Source organism: Peromyscus californicus, unplaced genomic scaffold (assembly GCF_007827085.1).
Source record: "Peromyscus californicus insignis strain IS unplaced genomic scaffold, ASM782708v3 Scaffold_9__1_contigs__length_137607984, whole genome shotgun sequence".
Taxonomy (NCBI): Eukaryota; Metazoa; Chordata; class Mammalia; order Rodentia; family Cricetidae; genus Peromyscus; species Peromyscus californicus.
This window is the reverse complement of record NW_026294617.1, coordinates 31,099,947-31,125,808: the sequence shown is the minus strand read 5'-3', so window position 1 is coordinate 31,125,808 and position 25,862 is coordinate 31,099,947. Positions and strand designations below refer to the sequence as shown.

Here is a 25,862-nt window from a genome sequence, read left to right as displayed (position 1 = left end):
TTCTATTCTTAGTCCACAGCACATCCGAGTAGCGGCAGCCATCTCACGAAGCTCTTCCACAGCTTCCCTTTTTTCTGTATCCAGGGTTTGTCAAGGATCTCTCTGCCCTTCGGTCTTCTCTCCTCCTAAGACTTCTCTGGTAGACGAAAGGAGGGCCTTCTCTGCCCCTCGCCTCATGACATTGTTTTCAGGTAAAGACTCTGATTTCTAAGTGTAAAATTGGTCAGATTTACTAACCAAAACCTGTAAGTACTACTGTCAGGCTGCTGAGCAGACACTACCTGCCCGGCACTGGGAAGGCTGGGCCAGATGGATCCTGAAATCAAGGACAGCCCGAACTCCTGTCTCAGCAACAACACCAAAACATCTCTTTGGCCAGAAACAAATGAAATCTCCTGTGGAGGAGACTCGCTCTACCCGGAGCCTTATAGCCCAATTTAATAGTAATTAAAATAATAAAGAGGTTTCCTGGTGGCAGTGGATTCGAACAAGAACAAATCCCAGGGTGATATCTGAAGATTGGAAGTTTTGAAAGCCTGGCACACCCTTTGCCTGTTTCCACATGTGTTTAACCATCTGTGTGCGTGAGCATGAGTGTTCATGTGTATGCATGAGCATGCTCAAACTAAATACAAAATAGAGGCTATTTTGAGATATTAAAAATTTGGAAAGTTTTTCTTCTTCCAAATGACATGTGAGTGCAGTAAATATGATGTAGGGCTAAAAAAAAATTATACTTAGCTTGGCATTTTTGAGGATTAGCCCTATTTTGCCTGAGAGAAAATGAAGGTCAGAGCTACAGAGTGTGGGGGTCCTATCTGTGCCCCAGCAGGTGGTAGGACAGACAATGGTCTCGTGGCCCTGGAATGCTCAGTTTCTGCCATACAACTTCCCATGGGGGGGGACCTTGTCCACAGTCAGTCACCTAGTAATGGGGGAATGGGACTTAAATCCAATATCCCCCTTTCAAGCCAGTGCCTTACCACTGTGCCTTGGGGTGTCCACTGCTATCCAGGAAGCTGCTAGCTCCTCCTGCTGTTCTGGAAGCACTGTTATTTCTTATTTTCTTGTCTATTATTCATATTCTTGTACGGTAACAGGCATCGGGAGGGTGCCGAGACCCAGGCGGCGAGGACTCCGCCTAGTGGAGGAGCCTAGGTCCTCTTTTCCTCAGGTCTTTGAGGCTGTAAGCTGGGATCACTCCTGGTTCTCAGGTGGAAAACTGAAATATCAAATGAATGATGGCAGGTAGTGACTGCACATCAAGACAAAACATCCACTCAGCTTCCACTATGTCCTCAATTAGGGCACAAGTCTCACAAGACACAGATACCATGTCACAGGACCCACCTCCCTCTGCCAAGGGGCATGAATGCCAAGGTCCCTGGTGGATCCTTAAAATGATGCTTTTTTTTTTTTTTTTTTTTTTGGTTTTTCGAGACAGGGTTTCTCTGTGTAGCTTTGAGCCTTTCCTGGAACTCACTTGGTAGCCCAGGCTGGCCTCGAACTCACAGAGATCCGCCTGCCTCTGCCTCCCGAGTGCTGGGATTAAAGGCGTGCGCCACCACCGCCCGGCTAAAATGATGCTTTTTTCCCCCCTTTTCCCTTTGTTCTTTTGAAGTACACCTTCACAGCTGGATTTGTCTCGTGTGACTCGTCGGTGACTCTCTTCTCCTGCTATCTCGTGTGTTTGACATCTCTCACTCCTGGCATTTGTTGCTCTGCTGTAACCAGTGCTGTGGGCCCATCTGCCTGAGCTGCTTCTGCCTGGAACTCTTCATCAGGACCGAAGCTGCGCCAGCAGCTGTAGCGATGATCCACATGAATGCCAGCACGTGGGTCCGGCTTTGTTCTCACGGAAACAGTCACACCTTCAAGGCGCATTCTAAAGCCAGAGCCCAGCAACCGTGGTGTTGGGGAGCCCACACCAGGAAGTGCACTTCTTCAGCGGGGCCAGCAAAAGGGGTGTTTCCACAAAGCCACGGCAAGACAAACAAATGAAAAGTTTTAAAAGTTTTATTTAACACATGACACCGCATTGTCTGCAGACTGGTGACGGCCTCAACAGGCATGGGAGGGAAGAGGAAACCTCAGAAGGGATGCCTCAGTTTCTTGGCAACATGGAGGTCCAGGTATTCATCCAGGAATCGGCTTGCTATCCCCAGCACAGCCAGAACAGTCAGCAAGGTCAAAGTCCCCGTGCTCAGCCTGAAACCAGTGATCCTGCAGGGTGAACATGAAGGGGTGAGGTGCAATGAGGACCCTGGGGTCCTGGTAACGGCTGCTCATTGGTGGAACTGCTCAGCACTTCAACAATAGACCATTGGAAATGTTTAGCTCATCATAAAAAGTAAAGGGAAGGCCAAGCCCCTGAGGTCAACCAGCCCCCTGTCCAGCTCCCCCAACTAAAAATTCTAGAAACAATGCGGAATTCTTGCTAGGATTTGCAGTTCTTGTGCAATAAGCAGATTCACACTTCCATTTTTTTTTTTCTCATCTTGTGCCTAATTATGTGGTTTGGCAAGACTGGCCTCAAGCAACGTGGGTCACTTTGGTCACCCATACTCCAAGTGTTCCTAATCCTCTCAGGAGCAGAAAACACATCTGCTGTACCTCACACAAACATGCCGTTAGCTGGTTCTCCTTACCGTCTGTCAGCAGCTTCCGCATAGCCCCAGAAGTACTTGTGACGGCCGTATAGGTACACGAGACCCAGACAGGTCGCAAAAACTGTGCAAGGAATAAAATAAAGTGTATAGAATTTAATGAACGTTTCTCAAAGTAAGGTGTGGAGACTGAGGAAGTAGTTTAAGAATATTTTCCTGACAAAATATATGTGCCCAGAATAAATAATCCTTATAATAATAAAAGAAAAGCAACTTTTCGAAATAAGTGAAATATTTGAATACACAGTTCACACAAGAACGTAAATAAATGGGCCGGGAATCACATGAAAAATGTTTTGACACAATTCGAGGCTAGCAAACTGCTAATCACAAGCTGCAATGAGAGGCAGTGGCCCAGCGGGTAGCCGAGAGCTTCCAGCTCAAGCCTGGCTGCTGAGGTCAAGCTCCAGGACTCAGGAGAGGAGGAAGGCGAGAGCAGATTCCACAGCGTTCCTCTTTGAGCTCCATGTGGGCTCTGTGGCACACACGCCATCAAGCATAGAGCATGAACACACAAGTAATGATAATAAGTAAAAAAAAAAAAATCCATTTTAAAAGTTTTTAGACTACAGTGAGCTGTTACCTTCAAGTACCCAGCAGAATGGTTAGATTTTTAAAAATTATTTTATTGTTTTTTGTTTGGTTGATTGGTTGGTTTTTCAAGATATGGTTTCTCTCCTAACAGCTTTGGCTGTTCTGGAACTCACTTTGTAGACAAGAGCTGGCCTTGAACTCACAGAGATCCGCCTGTCTCTGCCTCCTTGAGTGCTGGGATTAAAGGCGTGCGCCACCATGCCAGGCATGGCTAGACTTTGAAGACCAACACTATAACATGGTGAGGGGATAGAACAACTAGAATTCACACCCATCATTGGTGGGATGCACAATCACACAGCCAGTTTGGGGGGAGTTCTGGAAGCTTCGTATGAAAGTAAAATATATTTAACCCAACAATTCTATTCCTATGTATTTACTCAAGAAACAGGAAGGCACATGTGCTTTAAAAAAGACCCATTCAAGAACATTCACGAAAACTATGACTGGTCGTCACAATTATGAAGTATGTATTCCTAGTAACCCAAAGATGTCTGGAAGTTTACCATCGGGAGACTTGATAACCAGACACTGTAGTCATTCAGTACGCTACCACTCCACAGTGAGTGAAAAGAAATGAGGCAGCATGGAGAATCGCAGTAGCACTTTGCCGTGGACTGATGCATTCCACCTCGGTGCTGACTACATTATTCCCGTCACATGAAGTTCAAGAATGGAAAAACCAAACTGTGGAAAAATCAGAGCCGTGAGAGGAGCGAGAATAAATGGGTGCAAGGGCACCTTCTTGAGTGGTGGCCACGTTACGTACCTTGACAGGGGATTGATTCACACCAGTGTTAAACTCCACTGAACACCTAAGAGCTGTACATTTTACCACACATAAGTTTTACCCCCAAAATACACAATGCACAATATTGATGCTGCTGGCATCCTGACCAGTCAAGATATTGATATCTTCTCGAAATGAGGCCCCTTCCTCAACACCACACAGATGCAGACTGAGTGTCTAGAGCCTCTGTCTGGGACTGTAACATGCTGTTACAATAAATTCACTATTTTACTTGGTCACCGAGACTTTTTTTAATTTCCTGTATATGCCAGGTGTTTTCTAAGGATTTGGTCAGCAGTTGCCTGCCTTGCTGAAGTTATTATTCTAGATCTGGGGCTATAGCTCAGTAGAGTGCTTGGCCAGCATGTTCGGTTCCTTGGGTTCGATCCTCAGCACCCCAAGAAGATAAAATGAAGAGAAAAAAAAAACCTTCTTGTCTACCCATAACTGCTCCTTTGTATGACAGAGGTGCGTGTGTGTGTGTGTGTGTGTGTGTGTGTGTGTGTGTGTGTGTGTGTGTGTGCATGATGTGCATGTTCATGGAAGCGCGTGTGCATGTGGAAGTACTTCCGTGCACTTACATATTGAAGCCAGAGATTGATGTCAGGTATCATCCCCAGGCACTATCCCTACCCCTCTTTTATTTTGAGCCAGGGTCTCTCGTTGAGCTTGGAGCTCACTGGTTAGAGCCTGTCTCCCTTCCCCCTTCTTGCCGCTGGGTGACAGATGCGTGTGCTTCCGTGCCAGGCTCGCTGTGTGGATGCTGGGGTCAGAACTCAAGTCTTTATAGCTGGCACTCTAAGGGCTGAGTCATCTCACTAGCCCCTGACGGCGTTTTATTCTATCAATAGAGAAGACAAGAGATGGAGACAGGAAAATTGCAGGCTTGAAAGTGTTATGAAAAAGCTGAGGGGCAATGTGGGCCAGAAGGGAACTGGAGGAGTGCTGTCTTCTTAGAAAAGGCTCTGGAGGGTACCGTTGAGGGAGGAGGCACCAAAGGATAGGAACAAGGGGACCCAGAGTAGCAGAAGAGCTGCCTGGCACCTGAGGATGTTAAGATTCTGGGCATGCTCTCTGTTGAGAATTACTGTCCCAACCTACTGAATTATTCCCCCCTAAAGCCAATGAGCAGCCAGAGGCAGCTTCAGAGGCAACTTACTTTGGGAGAGAAAAGAATGATGATACCCAATAACCCTTTCCTGCTAGGCGATTGGCCTCATTCAGGCCATCATGGAAAAATCCGAGGGGTCAAGCGACAGAGACAGGATTCCATTATCTAAAGGCACTTCCCTTATTAGTTGTTAATATGCCCTTAGATGAAAAGGAACAGCCGCTTTCTCTCGTGCCATTAAGGAACAAAAGGGTGAGTTGAGTAAAGTTTAAAAGTCATTCTCTAAAGGTCGTTGTATCTGAAATTCCTCGGTTGACAGTAAAAACTACAAGAAAGAGATTGATGAAGGTTCCCTGCAAGCAGCTGGATTTTAGTTTATTTAAATCTTAGCAATCAAATGCATACCCAAATGAGGCCATGACAGTTACCAGGAAATCAAAGGGGATTCTATTTCCCCAGCTAGGGTGTCCATACAGGTCCAACCCCCAAATACGTGGGTACACGAAGCCCTCAGCTCACCAAGGAAGCCTCAGCCAAACAGAGAGAGTCTGCTTGCAGATTTGCTGCGTTCAAAGTGCAGTACCACGTCCTTCTGGACCCCTGGGACAAGTATCACTAGACCTGCTCTGCCTTTGAGTGGAAGATTTTCTCCACGTTGGTGAATATCAGGTTGGACAACCTAACATTTGTGTGACTCGGTTTCCTCATATGTAAAATGAGAATCAATTCTTGACCCTGTTTCATATGAAAGTTTTAAATCCTCCAAGTCTATGAGCTTCAGAAAATGACCTGGCACACAGTAACTGTTCCATAAACATGGCTGTTGTGAGAGTGAATTGCTTTCTGTGTTCTGATCCTTCGGTTAAATTAGATTATTAGATTTGAAGACAAGGTTTGTGTCACTTTTATCCTTGAGTATCTAGCCTATAGTTTATTTCAAGTTGTGAATGGTCTATAGCCACATATATGAACCCTGTTTCATCTAAGATGTTTATGCTGAGGAGTAGGAGGATGTTCAGACCCAAACTCTTGGCTTTATACATGCCAAGCAAGTATTCATCCACTGAGCTACATTAACCCTTACTTTGTTGTGATTGTTGTTGCTGCCATATTTACATCCCAATCAAAGTTTCCTCCCCTTGCCCTCTTCCCAGCTCCTCCCCTCACCCCACCCCATCCACTCATCCTTCACTGTTTCTCTCCAGATACAGGCAGGGCTCCCATGGGTATCAGCCAGCCATGGTACATCAAGTTGTAGTGAAGCTGGGCCCCTCCTCTTCTATTAGGCTGGATAGGTAATGCAATAGGAAGAATGGGTCCAAAGGGCAGGCCGCAGAGTCAGAGACAGCCCCTGCTCTCAATGTTAGAGTCTCACACGAAGACCAAGGTATGCAACTGTCACATGTATGCACAGGACCTAGGTCAGTCCCATGCAGGCTCCCTGGTTGTTGATTCAGTCTCTGTGAGCCCCTATGAGCCCAGGTTAGTTGTAACCCCTGCTTTTTGAGCCAGAGTCTCACTATGCAGCTCTGCCTCTAGATTCTGAGTGCTGGAATCTCAGGTATTTCCACTATATCCAACTGCTAGTGTTTGGGTTTGTTTTTTAACTATTGAACTGAATCACATTGAAGCCATGTCAGCACACTTATAACTTGGATGTACACAGGCATTGCTTCTTGTATTTAAAGTCATTTCCAGCATCAGTAGCTGTATGGTCATCTATCTGCCCCTTAATCATGTTGAAACCCCATACTCATCTTTGGAATGAGTTGACGTGTTCTTATAATTACCTTGATTGAAATACCACCCAGCCATCCACAGTGTTACGAGGAATACGGAATAAAACTCCAAAGAGTTTTGTCTGCAGGGGGAAAAAAAATAAAGAGGAAGTTTAATTCATGGAGAAACATACACTAATGTATTGACTTTCCATCTGCAGGTGAGCATTCAACCTGTTCAAACAAAAATAATACAAAAACTTACATTGGAAAGTTAAAGGATCCTTCCGTGTAAAGAGTCTTTCAAGGTGAACCTCCAACATTGCTCAAACCGCAGTGCTGGGCCCAAACTCATTCTCCTACACACAGATTGTCACTAATGGAGCAAGTCATGGTTCTTTTCCAGAAGACAGGCCTCCAGAGCCTAAATGCCATTCTGTGCCTTATCCAAGTGACTCAAGAGGCTACTTGATTCCTATTAAACAGATTTCTGCTTTAAAATTCCCTGATACCCATAACTTTCAACTTCAGTCACTCAGAACATTCAGGTGGTCTTTAAATAGTTCCCCTAAAATCTTCTGAAGTAAAGAAATGATGCATTTAATTCTCATTCTCTGTGGTGGGAAGGTAAGACCCAAGAGCCAGTTGACTGGCGTGCTTTGAAGATCACTGACAGGTCTTGCAGAGGACCCGAGTTCACTTCCCAGCACCCACATGGCAGTTCACCGCCGTCTGTAACTTCTGGCCTCTGAGGGCCCCAGGCACACAAGTGCTGCCCAGATAGATGCAGGCATGCAGGTAAAACAATCATAGACACCAAGTAAAAATCCAAATTAGTAGACAGCAGCACCGAATTGCCTCCCCATGTGGGAAACTCAGATGGAAATCTTGATACTATTTTAAGCACAAGGGAATAGTTCTCCAGGATCTGCAATTATCTCCTCTGTACCTAGCAGAGGAGGAGAAAGACGAGACGCAATAGGTGTAAGGTTAGCTCAGTCTCACTAACAGAGGGTGCAACCAGAGAACACAGAGCCCCCAGCAGTCATTTTAACATCGCTGGAAGCCATGTAACAATAACGTGTGATTTCGGAGCCAGGTGATACATGCCTGTCATCTCAGCTATTTGGGAAGCTGAGGCAGGTTTGTACATTCAAGTCCTGCCTGGGTTACAGAGTGAGTTCAAGGCCAACCTGAGCAGCTTAGTGAGACCTTGTCTCAAAATGAACATGGCCGGGCAGGGCGGGGGGGGGGGGGGGGGGGGGGGGGGGGGGGGGGGGAGCTGTCGCTGGAGAAGAGGACCTGAGTTCAGTTCCCAACAGCCATGTCAAGCGCCTCATAACCACCTGTAACTCCAGATCCAGGATGCTCAGTGCCCTCTTCTTGCCCCACAGGTACCCATACACATGTACATGTATACACAGGCCACACATACACATAAATAAAAATAATAATCAAGTATTTTTTAAGAGTTGAGATGTTGCCGGGCGGTGGTGGCACCCACCTTTAATCCCAGCACTCGGGAGGCAGAGCCAGGCGGATTTCTGTGAGTTCGAGGCCAGCCTGGGCTACAGAGTGAGATCCAGGACAGGCTCCAAAGCTATACAGAAAAATCCTGTCTCAAAAAAAAAAAAAAAAAAAAAAAAAAAAAAAAGAGTCGGGATGTTTCTTAGTGTTGGGGTGTTTTCCTAGCATGTGCAAGGCTCTAAATTCAATCCCTACCCCCTCTATGGAAATGAGAAAAGTGAACAGTGACAAATTCCACCTGCACATACCAGCCATGGCTGGTGCAGAATCCTGAAGCACAGGTGGGAAGTCCTAACCTCGCCAACTGAAGCAGTGAGGACCCCCTTTTGCTCTCCAGGGGCCTGGAAATGGGAAATGAATGGTTCTATTGTAGAAACCCTTTTCTCATCATGTCGTTTCTTTAAGGCCTGAGAGGCCATGAGTGGCCCAAGGAAGCCTCCCATGGAGCGTAGCACAAGCCAGAGGAGCAGCCCTCTGGTACACGGAGAAATGACTAAGATGTTTTTTTTCTCTGCATCCTTGGCATGAATTTCCTTTTGATGGTTTCGTAAGTTTGTAAGTAGCTATGATAGGTTAAGTGGAAAGATACTTCTACATTTCCGTAGGAAGAATAATGACAGTTAGCTAAAAATAAGAACCTATTTCTCAGCATTTTCCTTTCCTTGGCTAGATCCATAGAATCTTTTCCAGGGAACCAAAGAGAACAGTATGGGAGGGTTCTAACCCTTTCCACGGTCAGTGCGACTTCCTGGCCCTTTTTGGAAACATCCCACAATTGCACTGTCCTTTATTAGGTTTCATGATACACCCTAAATTACTCCAGATGAGTTTTTCCACATCTTCTTATTCGAAATTGGCTGTGACATTTTAAACACTTCAGAAGCATCATTCACAAAAGACTATTTGCAGGACTTTCTTTGCAGTGAATTAATGACCTTGGTGTCACATTTGAGGAGCAGAGATACTACCCAGAGCCTCCTAGCCACACCCCAATTCCACTATAGGGAGAAAGAACGGTCTGGGAGCCTGTGGTCTCTTTGGGGTCTGTCCACAGAGGCTGACATGCTGATGTGCCTTTGTGCCCTTGCCTGAAAGAGGAAGAAAGCCCCTTGGAAGAAAAGAGAAATGAGAATGGAGGGGCTGTTGTGGGTCTTTCCCTGCTGCTCAAGCTGGAGAACTCCTCAGCAGAGAACAGTGGGGGTGTGGATGGGTGACCTTTGTGAAGTCTTAGTGAGACTCCAGACACAAGCAGTACTAGGCCTCGGGTGACAAGGCACAGTTGGAGAGAGGACCCTGAATCTCACTTCCTCCCACAGCCACACCCCGGGCAGTCCCAGGATTTGGCCCAGTGTCTTAGATAGGGCTTCTATTACTGCGATGAAAGCACCAGGACTGAAAAGCAAGTTGGGGAGGAAAGGGTTTCTTCGGCTTACACTTCAGCATTGCTGTTCATCACTGAAGGAAGCCAGGACAGGAGCTCGCACAGGGCAGGATCCTGGAGGCAGGAGCCAATGCAGAGGCCGTGGAGAGGCACTGGTTACTGGCTTGCCCCAATGGCTTGCTCAGCCTGCTTTCTCATAGAACACAAGACCTCCAGTCCAGGGATGGCATCACCCGCGATAGGCTGGGCCCTCCCCCATTGATCACTAATTAAGAAAATGCCTTACAGGCTTGCCGACAGCCAGATCTTATGGAGGCATCTTCTCAGTTGAGGTTCCCTCCCTTCAGATAACTCTGGCTTGTGTTGAGCTGACAGAAAACTAGCCAGGACACCCAGGTATGGACAATACTCCAGAACCCAAAGACAGTACCATGTGCACTGAGGCCCGCCATTTAGCTGATTGAAGCTGGGGCTGGGTCACTGGGAACACCCCAATTTCCAGAGGTAATCAAGAAGATGGAAGTGTGGGAGCTCAGATGCAGGGTGAGCAGAGGGTGGTTAGAGGCCGCTGAGATCGGGCAAGAGTTGATTGAAGCTCCGAGTGTGGTCATGGAAAGGAAAAGCCGAGAGTCCCAGGGCAGGTGACTCTATATTCTGCATCTTTATCCCCCAAGGAATAGGTCCCTTGTCCCCTTACCAACAAGAGTCACTTCTGGACTCCCCCAACCTCATGTCCTTTGCAGACATGCCTCAAGTCTGGGTTCCTCGAAAATGTCGTGTGTCGTTTGCTTTTGTTGTAGCCATGACGAAGTGTCCGACAAAAACAACTGAAGGAAGAAAGGACTTGTTTTGTCTCACAGTTTGAGGGGACAGTCCGCCATAGCAGGGAGAGCCTGGTGACAGCCATGGAGCAGCTGGCTGTATCGCCTCTCCAGCCAACAAGCAGAGAGAGAGGAATTCGGCTTGCTCAACTAGCATCTTCTTTATTACCTTTAATTTAGACTGGGACCACAGCCCATGGGATGGTGCCACACACATCCAGGGTGGGTCCGCCCCCCTCAGTTAGACCTCTCGGGAAACAGCTTCAAACAAGCTCAGAGGTGTGTCTTCTAAGTGTTTTCAAATCCAGACCACTTACAAGGAATAGCCATCAAACGCGCATCTTCATCCATTTCCCATACTGTCTTTCAGACATTGGAAATAATTCTCTGACTGCAGGCTGGGGTCCCTGCTTTCTGCTGCTGTCTGCCTTAGTAGTATTGCTTTACCTTGAAACACCTGGAGTCCCGTTCTATCTGCTCATGATCAGAGGTACCTTTCTCCCACCAGCAATACCTCTGAGACCCCGAAAGCTCCCACAGCATGTTGATAAAGCGTGGTGTGACTCAAGGTAACCACTACTGTAAACTGTCAGCAGATACGTTCAAGTTAAGGGAACTGAATACCGAAAACTCCTATACCGCTGGTGATGATTATCTGCATCCTATCCCCTCCCCTGCATGTCCACATAGGGAAAAAATGGGCTGTGTCGAGTCATTTTCTGATCACAGACCCCATTGTGCAATAGCCCTGAGTTCTTTGCACATTGACACCCTGTAGAAATACAGGGGAGGGGGCCATTTATTGTTTTAAGCAGATGTCACCAAGGGCATCAAATTCTACACCAGGGAGAGAACCTGAAAAGGTCTTCACTCGAGGGCCAGTAGGGGGAGCAAGTGTCCTGCTTGGCCTGCACTTTTGATACTTTTTAGAGCGTGGAACTTCCATTTCTGAAACCAGTACAGACCCTGGTACACTGCCCTGGTTTGTCTGGTGCCAAAATATTTTAGGATACGTGGGGCTTAAGGGAGAAAATGGGAAAAGCCTGAGAAAAACTGAAACCACTGGGCACTGTGATGATCACGTGGGCTCTGTGTGTCTCCACACGATGGAGCCGCGGCTGCAGGCTGTGCCTTGCCCAGGGTAATTCCAGCTTGCAAGCAGCCTTTGGCTCCATGTCGAGTGCACATGCCGAGGAAAATAGCTCTGGGTCCACCCACAGATACCACCAGCTGTCCAGCTCCACCCATGGAGCACAGACTGAGAGCAAATTCAACCTACGAGTTCAAAGGTAGCACTTTTAAGTTTATCAAAATAAAGCAGGAGCGTATGTGTGCCTGGGGAGATTCAACCCATATTAGAAATCACAAGCCCAAGGCTTGTCAATCACACTAGACCAATGAAAGATGTAACACTCTCACGTGGACCCCATAAAAGGACACCTAGCACCGCCCATCATTTGGTTATCAAATCATCCGCTCTGTGCATCTAGGGACCCACAAGCAGAGAACTCTGGCTGTCCCCTGGACTTCAGCTGGGCATGACCCCTATTGCCTCAAGCAGTCCATGCTCACTCAAGTTGCTGTAGTCAGGCCTGTGTGTCATCTCTAGTGTCCTACCCCTTTGGGGCTCAGCCACGTGACCCTGTGTGGCAGGACTCTGCATACCTTCAGCAACTGGGTTCCCTGATGTCACATCTGATCACGTATGGCAACTCTCTTTGCATCTGTATCGGCTCTCTGCCTCCAGCAAAGCCTCCAGGAACTCTGTGGTCTTCTTAACTTTTCTGTAATCATTCTGTAGGATGTGTGCTATAATGTGTGATCTCTGAGTTAATAACAGTAATTAACATTGAAGTAAAAGAACTTGCTGCTGCCAATGGCCAGCTAAGAAGGCAAAACCAGGACTGCTTGGCAAACAGCAGGCCACAAAATGATGCAGCTTGTGAATTCACTGTTCAATGCCTTCTGACACTGTGGAAACATCCGAATGTGTCTGCCTCTGTTTCTGGCAGGATGCACTCACATCATCCTCAGGGATACTCCGGTAGAGACTGACACTAGGCAGTTAACATTGCTGAAAGCCCCCATTGCCCTGTTGTCAGGGAGCCTGGGTCGCTGGACATGTAGACATGTGGCCCCTGAAAACTCACACCTGGGTCTAAGAGCTGAGAGCTGGGAGACCCTCTGATCCAAGTAGACTACAAAGTCTTGATCATGTTTGGAGTTGGGGGGAGGGCATCAAATTGTGGCTCTGCAGTTCCAAACCTGGTCATTTCTAAAATGTGAGTCTCCACACCTTTCTGATCATAGTGTGAGCTCCAGGAAAGTACATACACATGTGTCCTCCATGAGAACGCTGCTGAGGCTCTATCGGGCCCCACAGATCCCCAGCCTTCTTTTTACCAATGGAAAGTGAGAGAAGTTAAATATGTCACCTCTGGGCCACCTGGTTAAGTAATTGTTATATCATATTCCCCTTTTATAGCCACAGACAGAAAGAGGACTGAGGACCTGGGTGGAGGAGCCTGGACCTCTGTGACTATGCCAAAGTCACCCCCACAGGGACACCCAGAGAGATCAGGGGACCAAGACATAAACTTCCATTGTGTTAAACCTCTGAGAATGTGGGACACTCAACTAGAAAATAATGTTGTATGTGTTACAGAAGACAGAGAACAAAAAAGATGGGATTCTAAGAATAAATATAAATAGAAGTAGGTTACTTAGAAGCAGGAGCTAGCTCACTGTAAGTAGTAAGAGAAAAGAACCTATAGTGAAAGCTTGTTTTGATAACAAATATTATGGTGGAAACAGAGAACAGACAGAGGGATGATAGGAAGGTTAGGCTTAAACCAGTGAAGTCGGGGACACTGGGGAGAGTAAACAAGATGGCCAGCAACCAGGAGGCCACCAAGTAGATCAGATGAGAGCAAGGACAGGCTCTGAGCCAGAGTCAGCAGGCCAGCTGGCTCCTCTGAAGCCCCAGCCCCACCCTGATCCTTGGAGGACATATGCAAGGCACGGCTGCCCTTGCACGTGACAAAGTGAACTGTGGGTAAGAATGGCTTCTAACGAGAAACGTCCACCTCGTCTAGAAAGGATACCACCCCTAAGACCACCCCCCACACAAGATCGCAGCCCCGTCCATGAGCAAGAAGAAAGACAGCAGATCCATCTTGGCAGCTGTGAATCAAGGCGCTCATGAAAATAAGAGAGAAAAGACAGCGTGGTTTAATTAACAGCCGCCGGACGCCTGCAAGGTCCATGGCCAGCAGGCTAAGGGCGATCACAGTCAAGGTCGGCAGCTAACAAAGGGTAAGTCAGAGATGAACAAAGGAAGGACTTCAGACACCCTTAACTGGGTGGGCAGTGAGCAAACAGCGTTATCATCTCCCTGGTAGGGTCAGGGGGCATGCATGGAGGGGCGGGGCCTGTTGGTTCTGCCCATGATAGCCCAGAAAACTAACCAATTGCAAAAGAAATTACATCGGTCATTGTCTCATTTCTGCCGTAAGTCCTGTAAAAACTCCTACATAAAACGATTTGATGATCTCTTTTTTCCTCTCTGGGAACCCCCTCCCACTGTCAGGAATTTTTCTCACTTTTCCCCTAGTGACCTTCAGTAAAGCTCACTTCCCTTTGATAACCCCCACCCATGTCCACGCTTTAATCTTCGTCAGTGTGAAACAAGGGACTCAGGAACCACTGCCTTGGGTTGATTTATGGTGACCATTGACTTTCCAACACCCATTGTGGTGGTTTGAAGAGAATGACCCCCATAGGCTCGCCTGTTTGAATGCTTGGTCCCTAGTTGGTGGAACTATTTAGGAAGGATTAGGAGGTGTGGCCTTGTTGGAGGAGTGTCACTGGGGTGGTGGTGGGGGTGAGGTTTTAAAAGCCCATGCCAGGCCAGTTAGCTCTCTCTGTGTCCTACTTGTGGATCAAGATGAAAGCAAGCTCTCAGCTAGTGCTCCAGCGCCATGCCCGCCTGCCTGCTGCCATGATCACCACCATGATGGTCATGGACTCTAAGCCTCTGGAACCATTAGCCCCAGTAAAGCCTTTTCTCTATAAGTTGCCTTGATCGTGGTGTTTTATCACAGCAGTAGAAAAATAACTAAGACACCCTAAGGCCCTGGGTCATGCCCACTTGGGCCAAGAAAGGTCCCATCATTCTCAAAAACTGCATCACTTAGGTAACCCTCTTGGTGCAAGGGAAGCCTCTGGTGTGAAACTTTTCTCGGCACCTCTTCTAGTTGATAGATTCCTGCACATACAACACAAACTTCTGTGTTCAACAACCTCATTCCAAAAAGCTGGGGACGGGGATATTCTCAAAGGGCATGAACTTCTGCATGCAACAACCTCATTCCGAAAAGCTGGGAGGGCGACGTTCTCAAAAGGGAAAAGCTGGCCAACCCTCGGACCTTTCTAACTCTGTGGTCATTGTAGGAAAGCTTTTAAAATAAGAAGGGGCCGGGCATTTGAAGGAGGCTCTTAAAACCTTTCCTTTTTCCAGGTTCTCTCTCTGCTTCCTTTCTCCCGTGTCTGTTCTGCTGACTCACTTTGGCTCAGCAACTGCAAACTCCCAGGTGTCCAGCCCTGGTCTGTGAACTTTGGAAAGCAAGAAGGCCTTTGAATTCTGACTCAGACAGACTTGAAGCAGACGAGTCAGAGCAACAGCTCATCATGTCCAGAGAAGGCCTCTGGGGTGAGAAAGGGACTGCTGGAGGTCATGCCTAAGCAGATACCTATCTAACTTGCTCCTTGTAGGATGGGTTTTCTGGTGATCCAGGAACTGAGAAGGCTGAAACAGGAATTTCAGGTCAACCCAAGCTACATAGTGAGAGCCTCAATTAATTAACTTAACTAATTAAATTGTTCCTTTTAGGGGAAGTCCCCGATGGGAATACAGCAGGAGATGGACCCTGGCAGCAGCCAGCAACTGCCACCCAGCAACAGAGCTGCTGTAGACGGAGGATGAACACATGAAGGTCCAAGACTTACAGCTCTGCAGATCCCCCTGCCTGTCACTGACCACTGAGTCATTCAGTATCTTGGGCATCCTCTTTATATAACTCGATGGATGAAGGGCATTGTAGGGCTTCCAGCTAATACCCAGGATTGTGAGCTTCCTCAGAAATGCTCAGGCCAGAGAGATGGCGCAGCTGTGACTGTGTGTCCACCTTAATGTCCAGCTCTGTAAAGGACAGACATGGTCTACTGGGGGCTTGCTGGCTGCCAGCCTAGGTCTAGGATCAGTGAAATGCTCTGTCTTAAAGGAATAGAGTGGAGCATGATAGAGCAGGACACCTGACGGCCTCCCCTGCCCCCGTGTGTGCACGTGTGTGGACTGCATAGTGAGATCCCGCTTTAAAACAAAAACGTAGAGTCAACGAAATTTTTTTTTAAAAAGATAAAAACGGCATGGTCTGTAAGAAGACTCGGTGAGTTAAAGTGCTCACTGCGAAAGCCTGAGTTCAATCCCCAGGGTAGGAAAGAACTAAATCCTGAGCTTGGCCCTCTGACCGACACACGGGTGCTGTGGCACACACACACACACACACACACACACACACACACACACACACACACACGCATGCACGCACACGCACGCATGCACGCACGCACGCACTAATAGAATAAACAACAGTTACAAACTACAGAGAGGAAACATAGGCTAATACCTCTGGAGTAGCTGGATTCATGACGAGCTGGTTAGGGTGTGAAGGTTAATTAGGGTCTGGAACTCAAGTGTTCAGCATTAAACAGAGCAAAGCTGTCCTTCAGTCCTACGTAGCACCAACAAAGCCGCTGTGGTCCATTAGACTGGCAGCATTTGTACTTTGGGATCCAGGCTTATACGTTACAATAAAATTTTTTGTCTAATAGAAACAACCAAAGAATTTTTTTTTGAGTTTTTGAGAAAAGAAACTGCAATATTGGAGCTTACTTCCCCGACCCCAAGAAAAATAGAGAGGATGTTTCATAGTGTGGCTCCAACATGGGAAAGGACTGGTCAGTTGTTCATCTCCCTTCCCTATGAAGACAGACTCGAAGGGAAAGCATTGACAGCATTGACTCTTTTACATTGTGTGTGTGTGTGTGTGTGTGTGTGTGTGTGTGTGTGTGTGTGTGTGTATGTGTCTTTGTGTCCGTGTGTCTGTGTGTCTATGTGTATGTGTGTAGGTCCACAGGCCTGTGTGCATGTGATAGTCAGAGGACATTCAGCAGGCATCAGTTCCCAGCTGCCATCTTGTGGATCCTGGGAATCACACTTAGGCCTTTACCCACTGAGCCACCTCTCTGGCCCAGGAAATGTGTTGAAACTGCAACACTATCAATTTACCATTTGGACCAATTTTCTAGACTTTACCAAAGCCTTCAATCTAAAGCCACCAAGGCATCTGAATTAGGATAGCATTTTTTTAAGTTTTAGCAATAACATAAAAAATGGCCCTGGGTGAAATTGTGGCTGCTGTTCTTACGATTTTTAAAAATTGTATTGTGACACGGGAAAACCTCTAGTCATCTCCAAGGCTTCTCCCTGGATGGAGGGTAAAGGACTTAGGGAAGGAAGTCTGGCCAGCAACCCCGGTGTGCCAGGACACCGTCACGGCCATCTCTGCTGATGCTCCCAGCCTGAAGAGGCCTGCTGCAAGAGACACACTGAAGTCGCTCTCAGAGGATGTGGAAGATGCTGGTGTGCTGTGATTTCTAACCAGAGGAAGACTGAGCAGTGCCTTTGGGCACTTTGGCCATGCTGAGGGCTGTGCGGTCGGGAGAAGTGCAGGGAACAGCGGCGTTTCTGTGAATGTCAATGACACCTAATGAGATTCCATGCTTCAGCCCAGGACAGGAAGAAACAGAGTGTGTTCCTTCCTCAGAACTCAAGGAAGTCACTGTGGAAGAGAATAATAAAGAGCCAAGCCGGCTTCGCGAAGACTTAGGGCGTCCTGTCAGGGACCTCACGTAAAGTCTACCTTCCATGCTCCCGACAAATAGAATCTGAATTAGCCAGACTTGTCCTGAACCTTAGAATTCAAGGCAAGAACTTGACTAATGCCAGAGACAGTCCAAGAAGAAATACAGGCAATGGGATAGGACTGCCCCAATTGCCCCTCCATCAAGCTACCTCTTGGCTCCAAATCCCCCTTGATAGTGCAAGGGTTTGGCTTTAGGGTTCTTATTTTGTTTTGGTTTGGTTTTGGTGGGAGATGTTGTTGAGGTTTGGTTTGGTTTGGTTTGGTTTGGTTTGGTTTGGTTTGGTTTGGTTTAGGGTTGGTTTGGGTTTTGGGTTTTGGGGTTTTGAGACAGAGTTTCTCTGTGTAGTCCTGGCTGTCCTGGAACTCACTCTGTAGACCAGGCTGGCCTTGAACTCAGAGATCTGCCTGCCTCTGCTTCCGGGGTGCCGGAACTAAAGGCATGCACCACCACTCCTGGCTGTGAGCATTTTCTTTGAACCCTGTGTCTGTTCCACCGTGGTTAAGCAAACAAACAAATTAAGTTCTGACAAATGAAGTGAGCTTGTGTGCTTCTTTTATAAACAACATCTTCAGAGAAACATTTGGAAATGGTGTCCAGCTTTAATCCAGGACGGAAGGAGCCCGGTTACAGAAGGGGAGGGGGGAGACACGGACTTGAAAGAGAGTCAATGTGAGGAACCAGTGAGGATGAAAGAGAACCCAGAAGTGGCCCTCAGCGCTAACCTGCAGGAAGCCTCCCACACCCAGACTCGGCAAAGTGAGGGGAGCCGAGATCTCCCCGCAAGGTGACTTTGTAAATGGCTTGTGACTCCGAGAGCAGGAACCTATCGCTGGCCCCACCTTCAGCCGCCGCACACGCCACTTACTAGTTTTCTATAAATCAGTTGTTGCGGTTGGTTGGTTTGGGGGCTTGTTTAGTCTCTTTTGTGGTTTCCAGAGTTGGTGGGTTGTGGTTCTGTGGTGCAAACCAAGGCAATCTGTACACAAGGCAATCACTTCACCACTGAGCTATGTCTCCAACTCTTGGTCACAGGGTCTCACTGTGTATTTCAGGCCTTGCTTATGGCAGCCACCCTAATTCAAATTGCGGTCCATCCTGACTCACGTGGCTGCATCCCATCTCAGACTCTCATATGAGGTTTTCAGAGCACAAACCTCTCTCTGTCAAGGAAATCTGATTGGTGTCCATCTTTGGTCTTCCTTGGTTGTATGCGCCAAAAGGGCGAGGGCTCTTGGTTTGTTCACTGAGACAAGCTAAGCCATAGTTTATGGAGATACTCATAAATATTTAACGTGTATTTTTGCTTAAGGTGTGAAATGAAAGTCAGAGTTCAAAACAGATAATAACTTGAACATGAAGACCATAAGGACTTGGAAAATTGAAGCAGGGAGGACTTACCTGGTGGGGCTTGATAGTATTAAAGTTTGTTAAATATTATTTAAACAGAAATGATGATAGGGAATTTTTTAAGTGATTAATGAAATCCTCAAATGGAAAAGAACAAATTGTGCTCATGAGCCCCAAGGACATAATGATTTAACATCGTCAACAGCAGCAATAGAACAGCAGAAAGTGAAAATAAGCTCCCGGAGTTGGAATGGTTATCTCTGAAAATCGTTCAGCTGGTGAAAAGTAGACATTTGGGGAATTCTCCAGAATGAACGAGAGCCCCCAAATAGGAGAACTTAAGATAAAAGAAAGCTAAAGAATCAACTCAAGAACAACTAGCATGTTTGAGAAAAGAAAGAAAACACGAAAAAGAAATTGGGGGGGTGTTTTTTTTTTACTCTCTGGGACAGAAGGACATGAGTTTCTGGACCATAACGAGGCCTTCTCTGGGGTTCAGCATGATGTAATGCAGAAGAGGTCTGTGGGGCACAGAGAAGCCCAGAGCCTCTCAACTGTCCCCACACCACGTGGCAAGGCCTGGAAGAGAAGTGTCAACAATATCCAAAGATATGACAAAGTGATGAAGCAATTGTCTCACAATTCTGAAGGTGTAAGGTTTTTAATATGGATATATGTACCTACCCAGGCCCTCAGTGACGTGAGGCTGGGGGTAGGCTGTATCCAAACAGGACAAGCCTCAAAATTCTGCAGACCTGAGATCCTCTCAGTAAGCTTCTAGACATGGTGTGTTAGCATGAATCTGAAGTTCCCCCGCAGGCCCATGTGTTACAGAGTTGGTGGTGTAATCTTCAGGAACTAGACGTGGTAGGAGGGTGTGGGTCATTGGTGGTATACCCTTGAAGGGGATGGTGGGGCCTAGACTCTTTCTTTTTTGCATCTTCCCATAAGGTGAGCAGGGTTTGTCCCACCACATGCTTCCACCAGGATGCATGTACCACCCATGTCCAAAGCAATGGAGCCAACAGAGCAGGACATCTAAAACTGAACCAAACTCAATCTTTCTTCTCTGTAAATTGTTGATCTCATGTACTGATCACTGTAACAGAAAGCTAACAAACATGCTCCACTAAAATAAGAGACAAAAATAATTGGAATCCAGGTAGCAGGTGATCCAAATCCAGAGAGTATAAAGCAAATCCTAGGAGGGTGATGGGAAGACCCGGGATAACAGCCATGTGGTAGCTCTAAAGAGCATCCTCTATACTGTAGCGGAACAGGGGGAGGATTCAGGCAGACTGACTCAAAGCGGGAAAAGAATGTTAGCAGAGAGCCAGTGCATCTGAAAGTGCTCAGAGGGGAAACTCAACTCTATAGAAGAGTTAAGAATGAAACCAAGGCAGCAAAGAAGCAATTATTGGTCCTAAGAAAAATAAGACCTGCACAAGAAGGAAATGTGATCACAGAATAGTATGCAGCTCCACTGCCAACATCGTTTACTTTATCACAGTGGTACCAACACCGGCTCCAGGTTTAACGCAACAAAATGACAGGACTAAGAAGAGAGAATAATGTGACATTCTTTCATAAAAGGACCTAAACTGTGGTCCTAGCAAGGCCTGAAACTGTGGACCAGTAAACAGCAGTGAGATCACAGTGTTGGCGCGCACAAGGGACAGCGACTTGTAATGAGGCTCATCATGCCGCTCTGTTTTCAGGCTGTGCACAGGCTGATAAAGCAAACATTTACTTTTAGGTGTAAAACACACTGGCACCAAACCAACACTTGCTACTTGACGTACCAAAAGTATTTAAAGACAGCTAGGACGGGAATGACTTCTCCTTGTATGGTTTGATGTTACTTGAAACTGTCTTGTGGGCTTTCCCAGTACACTTTGAAGCCAAGGGAGAGCTCAGTCTATGAAATCAAGAGTCTGACCAAGAGACCATGTTGTCAGCCCAAGGGTCTTGCCTCACCAAACTGAATTCAAGGTGCAATTTTTTAATAGCCAAAATGAGACAAGAACTATACAAGAAAATATAGATGAACCTTAGTCATGGACATAAGAGAAATCCTAAGTACTAATGAAAGAACCCAGCAGTGAGCAAGTATTGCTAAAGGCAATAAAGGTTTCCAAAGCACTAGGCTTCGGGGTGAAATACAAAGGTTATCCTAACTTCTACAGGAAAGTGCACAGTGTTGATGGCAGAAGGTTCTGTGTGTGTCTGGAAAGGCAGGCAGCACAGGATGATCAAAACCACTGAGAACTCATGTAACTCAGGACAGCTCATTCTTACATGCTTCGGATTTTAGGAAATGGTTCTTGGAGAAATTGGCAGAAGAGGAAAAGAAATTATAAAATAGTTATTTCCACTTGAATCTACTGACCCCTCATGGTGCTGGAGAGGTCTCTTTGATCAAGCCACCATGCTTGAGAGACACCGCCACTCTTCCCAAGTTGTAGCCTTTTGGGCAAACAGACCAACCCTACTAGAACTGTACTAAAGTTGGGTAGATAACATACACTGGATGTTTCGTGATAGTGGAACCCGAGACTGGTGCACAGTGACTTGTCATGGCTGCTAACCGAAGATGAATTTAGGGCCTTCTCTATTATTCATTCCCCTAATCAGAATCTGTCTGTCTGTGGCTGGTCTGCCTGTTTCTGGATATTTGATTGCACTGTGAACTCCCAAAACTGTGTTAATAAAATCAACCTTGGATCAGGGTGCGGAGCCAGCAACTAGTTGTCAGGAATTAGCCATAAAGATTACGGAGGAGCCAGGAAGGCGGATAGAGGGAGGCACAGGAAGGAGCGGGAGGGTCGTAAAGATTCATGGGCCTTTTGTGGTTTGAGATGAGTAGAGAGATGGGTCTCTGGCCAAAAAGGAAGGTCAGCTGGTTGCTTCCTGGCCTCTCTGAGCTAGCAGGTTTTCACCCCAACATCTGACTCCTGAGTCTTTATTGGTAAAGAGCAACTTAGTTAAAAGCAATACCTGCCTGTGTGAGAAGCATTACTTACTGAGCACGAAATATTCTCTCAAACTCCAGGGACCCTGTGACTGCTGGGGGTGCAATCTTGTATTTTAATCTTGCGCGTCCAACATTCAAAGTGAAATACACTGTAAGGAGAAGGGATGTTGTGTTAAAGTGTGGCCCATCACTGGTCATCAGCAAAGCGTGAGTACAGCTGGGTACCATGATGACCTGCTAGAGATCATCCAATGAAACAGACTGGCCAGTGAGCCCCGGGACCTGGCTGTCTCTGCCTCCTTAGCACTGGGAAGGCAAGCCTGGGAAGACAAGCCTGCACCCCCGTGCCTAGCTCGTTTTGTTTTGTTTTTACATGCGTCCTGGGGAATCACACTCAAGTCCGTGTGTTTGCAAAGCTAGTTCTTTACCGCCTGAACTCTCTCCCAGATCCCTCATCTCCTCCTTACTTCATAATTACCCCCTGGCATCTGTCATTTCCTTTCCCATTATCTCCCCCAGTTTCGTGTCCTTAATTGCTGCCTCAAACACGACTTGGTCTCACTTTAATATCTCAACATCCACTTCTGACTTACTGACGTCTTGAAAATCTCACACCGAGTTGGTGGCTTCTGTCTCCACGGAAGAGTGAGTGGCGCTTTTCCTCCTGACTCAGAGCACGCTTCCCTTGGACAAGAAGTCAGGGCTGAGCCTAGCTTAGGAAGGGCTCCCTTGGTGGGCTCCTGTCCTTCCCTTTGACACCCAGTTAGCTGTGGCTTAGGGGTTAAACTATGAAAACAGACACCCTGAGTGTGTGCTAGCTGAGGACTGAAACAATCCGGAAAGTGAGGAGTGGGCTCTGATTCCTTCCAAACTTTCTGGGCAGTGTAATTATGGACAAGCAAGTAACTCATGAGCCCAACTGGAACCCAAAAAGAGGGGAAGCTGTCTATTAAGAAGAAACTGGAAATGGCCACGACTTTCTGGCCACCACTGCCCGAAGTCCCACCCCTGTGCTGTTACCATGGCTTCTGATTTGTTTCACAGCCCTGAAGGAAACACCTAGGGACTGAAAACAATGAAGGCTGTGTGCTCCTGGACTGACCAAAGAGGAGTGACGCAAGAACAGAGGCCTTAGAAAGGGCTTGTGAATGAGCGAACACTCCCTAACCCTAACCCCAACCCCAACCCTAACCCTAACCCTAACCCCAACCCCAACCCTAACCCCAACCCCAACCCCAACCCTAACCCTAACGCAGTTCATTTCTCTCAACACTGTGACCTGCAGCCAGTAGGCACCTGTCTGCCACACCAGCCAATGTGAGGACTTTGCTCAGTAAATGGGAAGGGTATGTGACGACCCACAATGGGAAGGGATATCTGGGATGGGTGTCAGCCTCCGGGGTAAAAGCCCCAATCTATACTCTGGGCCCAGGGGCCTCAGGAAGATCATGGCTGTCGATGGCACACAATGACGGTAGACAAGTCATTTCACCCATTCTGTGGAAAGACTGAATTTCTCTTCTCACACATGTGGGCACGATCACCTTTGTTTTGCCCATCTTTCCTCTTTCCTGGGGTGGGGTGGGGGGATGCTTGTGTGCTAGGGACGGTGAAGGAGGACCCTCCCCCCACTGCTGATGACCACTGGGTCACAGATGGATCCTTCCCTGGGGAAGCCGCTTCTCCACTCCACAGCTTCTCTCTGCACGCAAGAGGTTCAGGACAGGAACAGTGTCCAGGACCTATTCTGGGCCAGTCACCATGGAGGCACTTCCTACTCAGAACCCTGTTTAACTTCCTGTGCTGAGGACGTGGAAGAGCAGAATACCCTGCTTGGGGGCTGGACCAGACAGGTATGGGTGGGTTTGCCTGAACTGATAGTACCTTGACACAAGGTGTCCTGATTCTGTGAACAACACTGTTGTTCTGTTGAAGTGGCCAGCTAGGCAGGATCTCTCTGTCTCTCTGTCTCTGTCTCTCTCTGCGCTCCACTCCCAACAATTAAATATTTTTCTATCACAGACATTCTTCCACTCTCTTCTCTTCCTGTCTCCTCCCCCCCTCACCTTTGAACCGCCTAACTTCTGGTCCCAGTTCACAGCATCCTCAGCATTAGCAAGCACACAAAAGGCTCTCTGTGGGGAGAGAGCCTCTGTGGTTGGGGCATGCAGCCCTGGCCCCTGCCTGCTCTGCAATGACAGGATCAGAGCACACTGATCGCTTGGACCCAAGTTCTTCTGTGGGTGGTAGCAAATACCTGCTCTGTTCCACAAAAGCTGGTAAACAAAACGTGTCTGAAGGTTTAAGGTTGTCCCTCATCCCCAAAGCAAGCCGGCTAGGCTAGCCCCTGAGTAAATGTCAAGACCTGGACTTGGTCACTAGGCAGAGCAGTCTTTCGCTTCCTGCGGTGTGTGGCCCGCCCTGTCCCCAGCCCTCAGACCTGGTTCCGGATACACGCGCCCCAGGAAGACTGAACAGGCATTCTTGGTAAGAAACTGTTCGCTAAGCGCTAAGCGTGTAGGCCAGATACCACGAGATGAGTAACTGTGGCTCCTGGGGAGACAGAGCCTCCATTCAGCCAAGCAGAGGGGTGCGGAGTCATCCTGGCAGGGAGCTGTCGTGATGTTTAGAATTCATTACTTGATCTAAACTGCACGTTCCTGTAGAACTTTACCTTGGTGACCATATCTGCCATGGCAGTTTCTCTAAGAAAACATACGAAATGTTTACGACCAAGTTTAGAAACAGGAACAGTTTCCTGGTGAACATTCCTAATGGATATTTGCCGCCACCGCTCTCATGTGCTCATGTCCCCGCCTGACACTCCTAATGCTCCTCTGCACTGGGATGGGAACTGTCACCACAGATGATGCAGAGGCACTGGGCTCTGCGGCCTGTCACATCCCTGTGAGAACATGCCCAAATTCTACCCACCCCAGGGAAGGAGGGCGCAGGCCACCCTAAGCAGTCTATGCTCTGCTGGGCACCCAGGCCTACTGACCAAACGAAGGCATGAAACCCAAACACTGGAGCAGTCTCTTTCTTTCTTTCTCTTTCTTTCTTTCTCTTCTTCTTTCTTTCTTCCTTTCTCTCTCTCTCTCTCTCTCTCTCTCTCTCTCTCTCTCTGTCTCTCTCTGTCTCTCTCTGTCTCTCTCCCTCTGCCTCTCATGCACACACACACACACACACACACACACACACTTCCCGTGTTCTTACTTTGCTGACAGGCAGAGAGAAGGGAGACTGCGGCCAGGAGGACTGACTCGCCCGCCATCTCTGGTTTGTTTCACAGAACTGCAGAAAGCCAGCTGAAGAGCGTCGACACTTTAGGACCCTGAGGGACTGATCCAGCTCCCTTACAGAGTCAACAGAAATGAACCAACAGAGGTGAGAAGGAAAAAAAGGCAGGATTCAAGGCTGAGTAACAACCTTTGCCCTGGAACAGAAAACCACGGAAGTAGGCAAGGCTTGCTGGCTGCTGGCACGGATCCATCTCAGTTCCTTTCTGAACCTGCCCTACAACACACACGCACACACACACACAGACACACACACACACACACACACACACACACACACACACACACGCACACCAGCTCACCCCGCCCCTCAGTGAGCCTTCCAGCCTGGGAGCCTCAGTCACTCTACCCGCTCTGCTTCTTTACCAGCTCTTTGGCCTCTTTATTGGCCCCAACACCCTCCCCAAAATCTTCCTAAGATCTCTCTCATCCCTTGTATCCGTGTGAAGGGAGCATTCCTTAATCCCATTGAGACTTTCTATGTTAATTTAACCCTGAGCTGACTTAATTCACCCAGCGAATTGAAGATCCAGGATTCAAGCACAAACACACACACACACACACACACACACACACACACACACACTGACTCCAGATTGACTCTCTTGGGCTGCCTACTAAGTTACTATCTTCCTTTTGCACAAATC

The 25,862-nt window shown here is 47.6% G+C and overlaps 1 protein-coding gene across 1 annotated transcript; it reads right to left on the bottom strand.

Moving 5' to 3' along the window:
* Positions 1–1,647: 1,647 nt before the first annotated feature.
* Positions 1,648–25,339, bottom strand: Mgst2 (microsomal glutathione S-transferase 2). Its single transcript, XM_052731908.1, has 5 exons — positions 25,133–25,339; positions 21,966–22,065; positions 6,952–7,022; positions 2,649–2,730; positions 1,648–2,223 (listed from the first exon to the last, which is right to left on the bottom strand). The coding sequence occupies exons 1-5, from the start codon at positions 25,188–25,190 to the stop codon at positions 2,091–2,093; spliced, it is 444 nt and encodes a 147-aa protein (XP_052587868.1). The 5' UTR covers positions 25,191–25,339; the 3' UTR covers positions 1,648–2,090.
* Between the last annotated feature and the right edge of the window lie 523 nt (positions 25,340–25,862).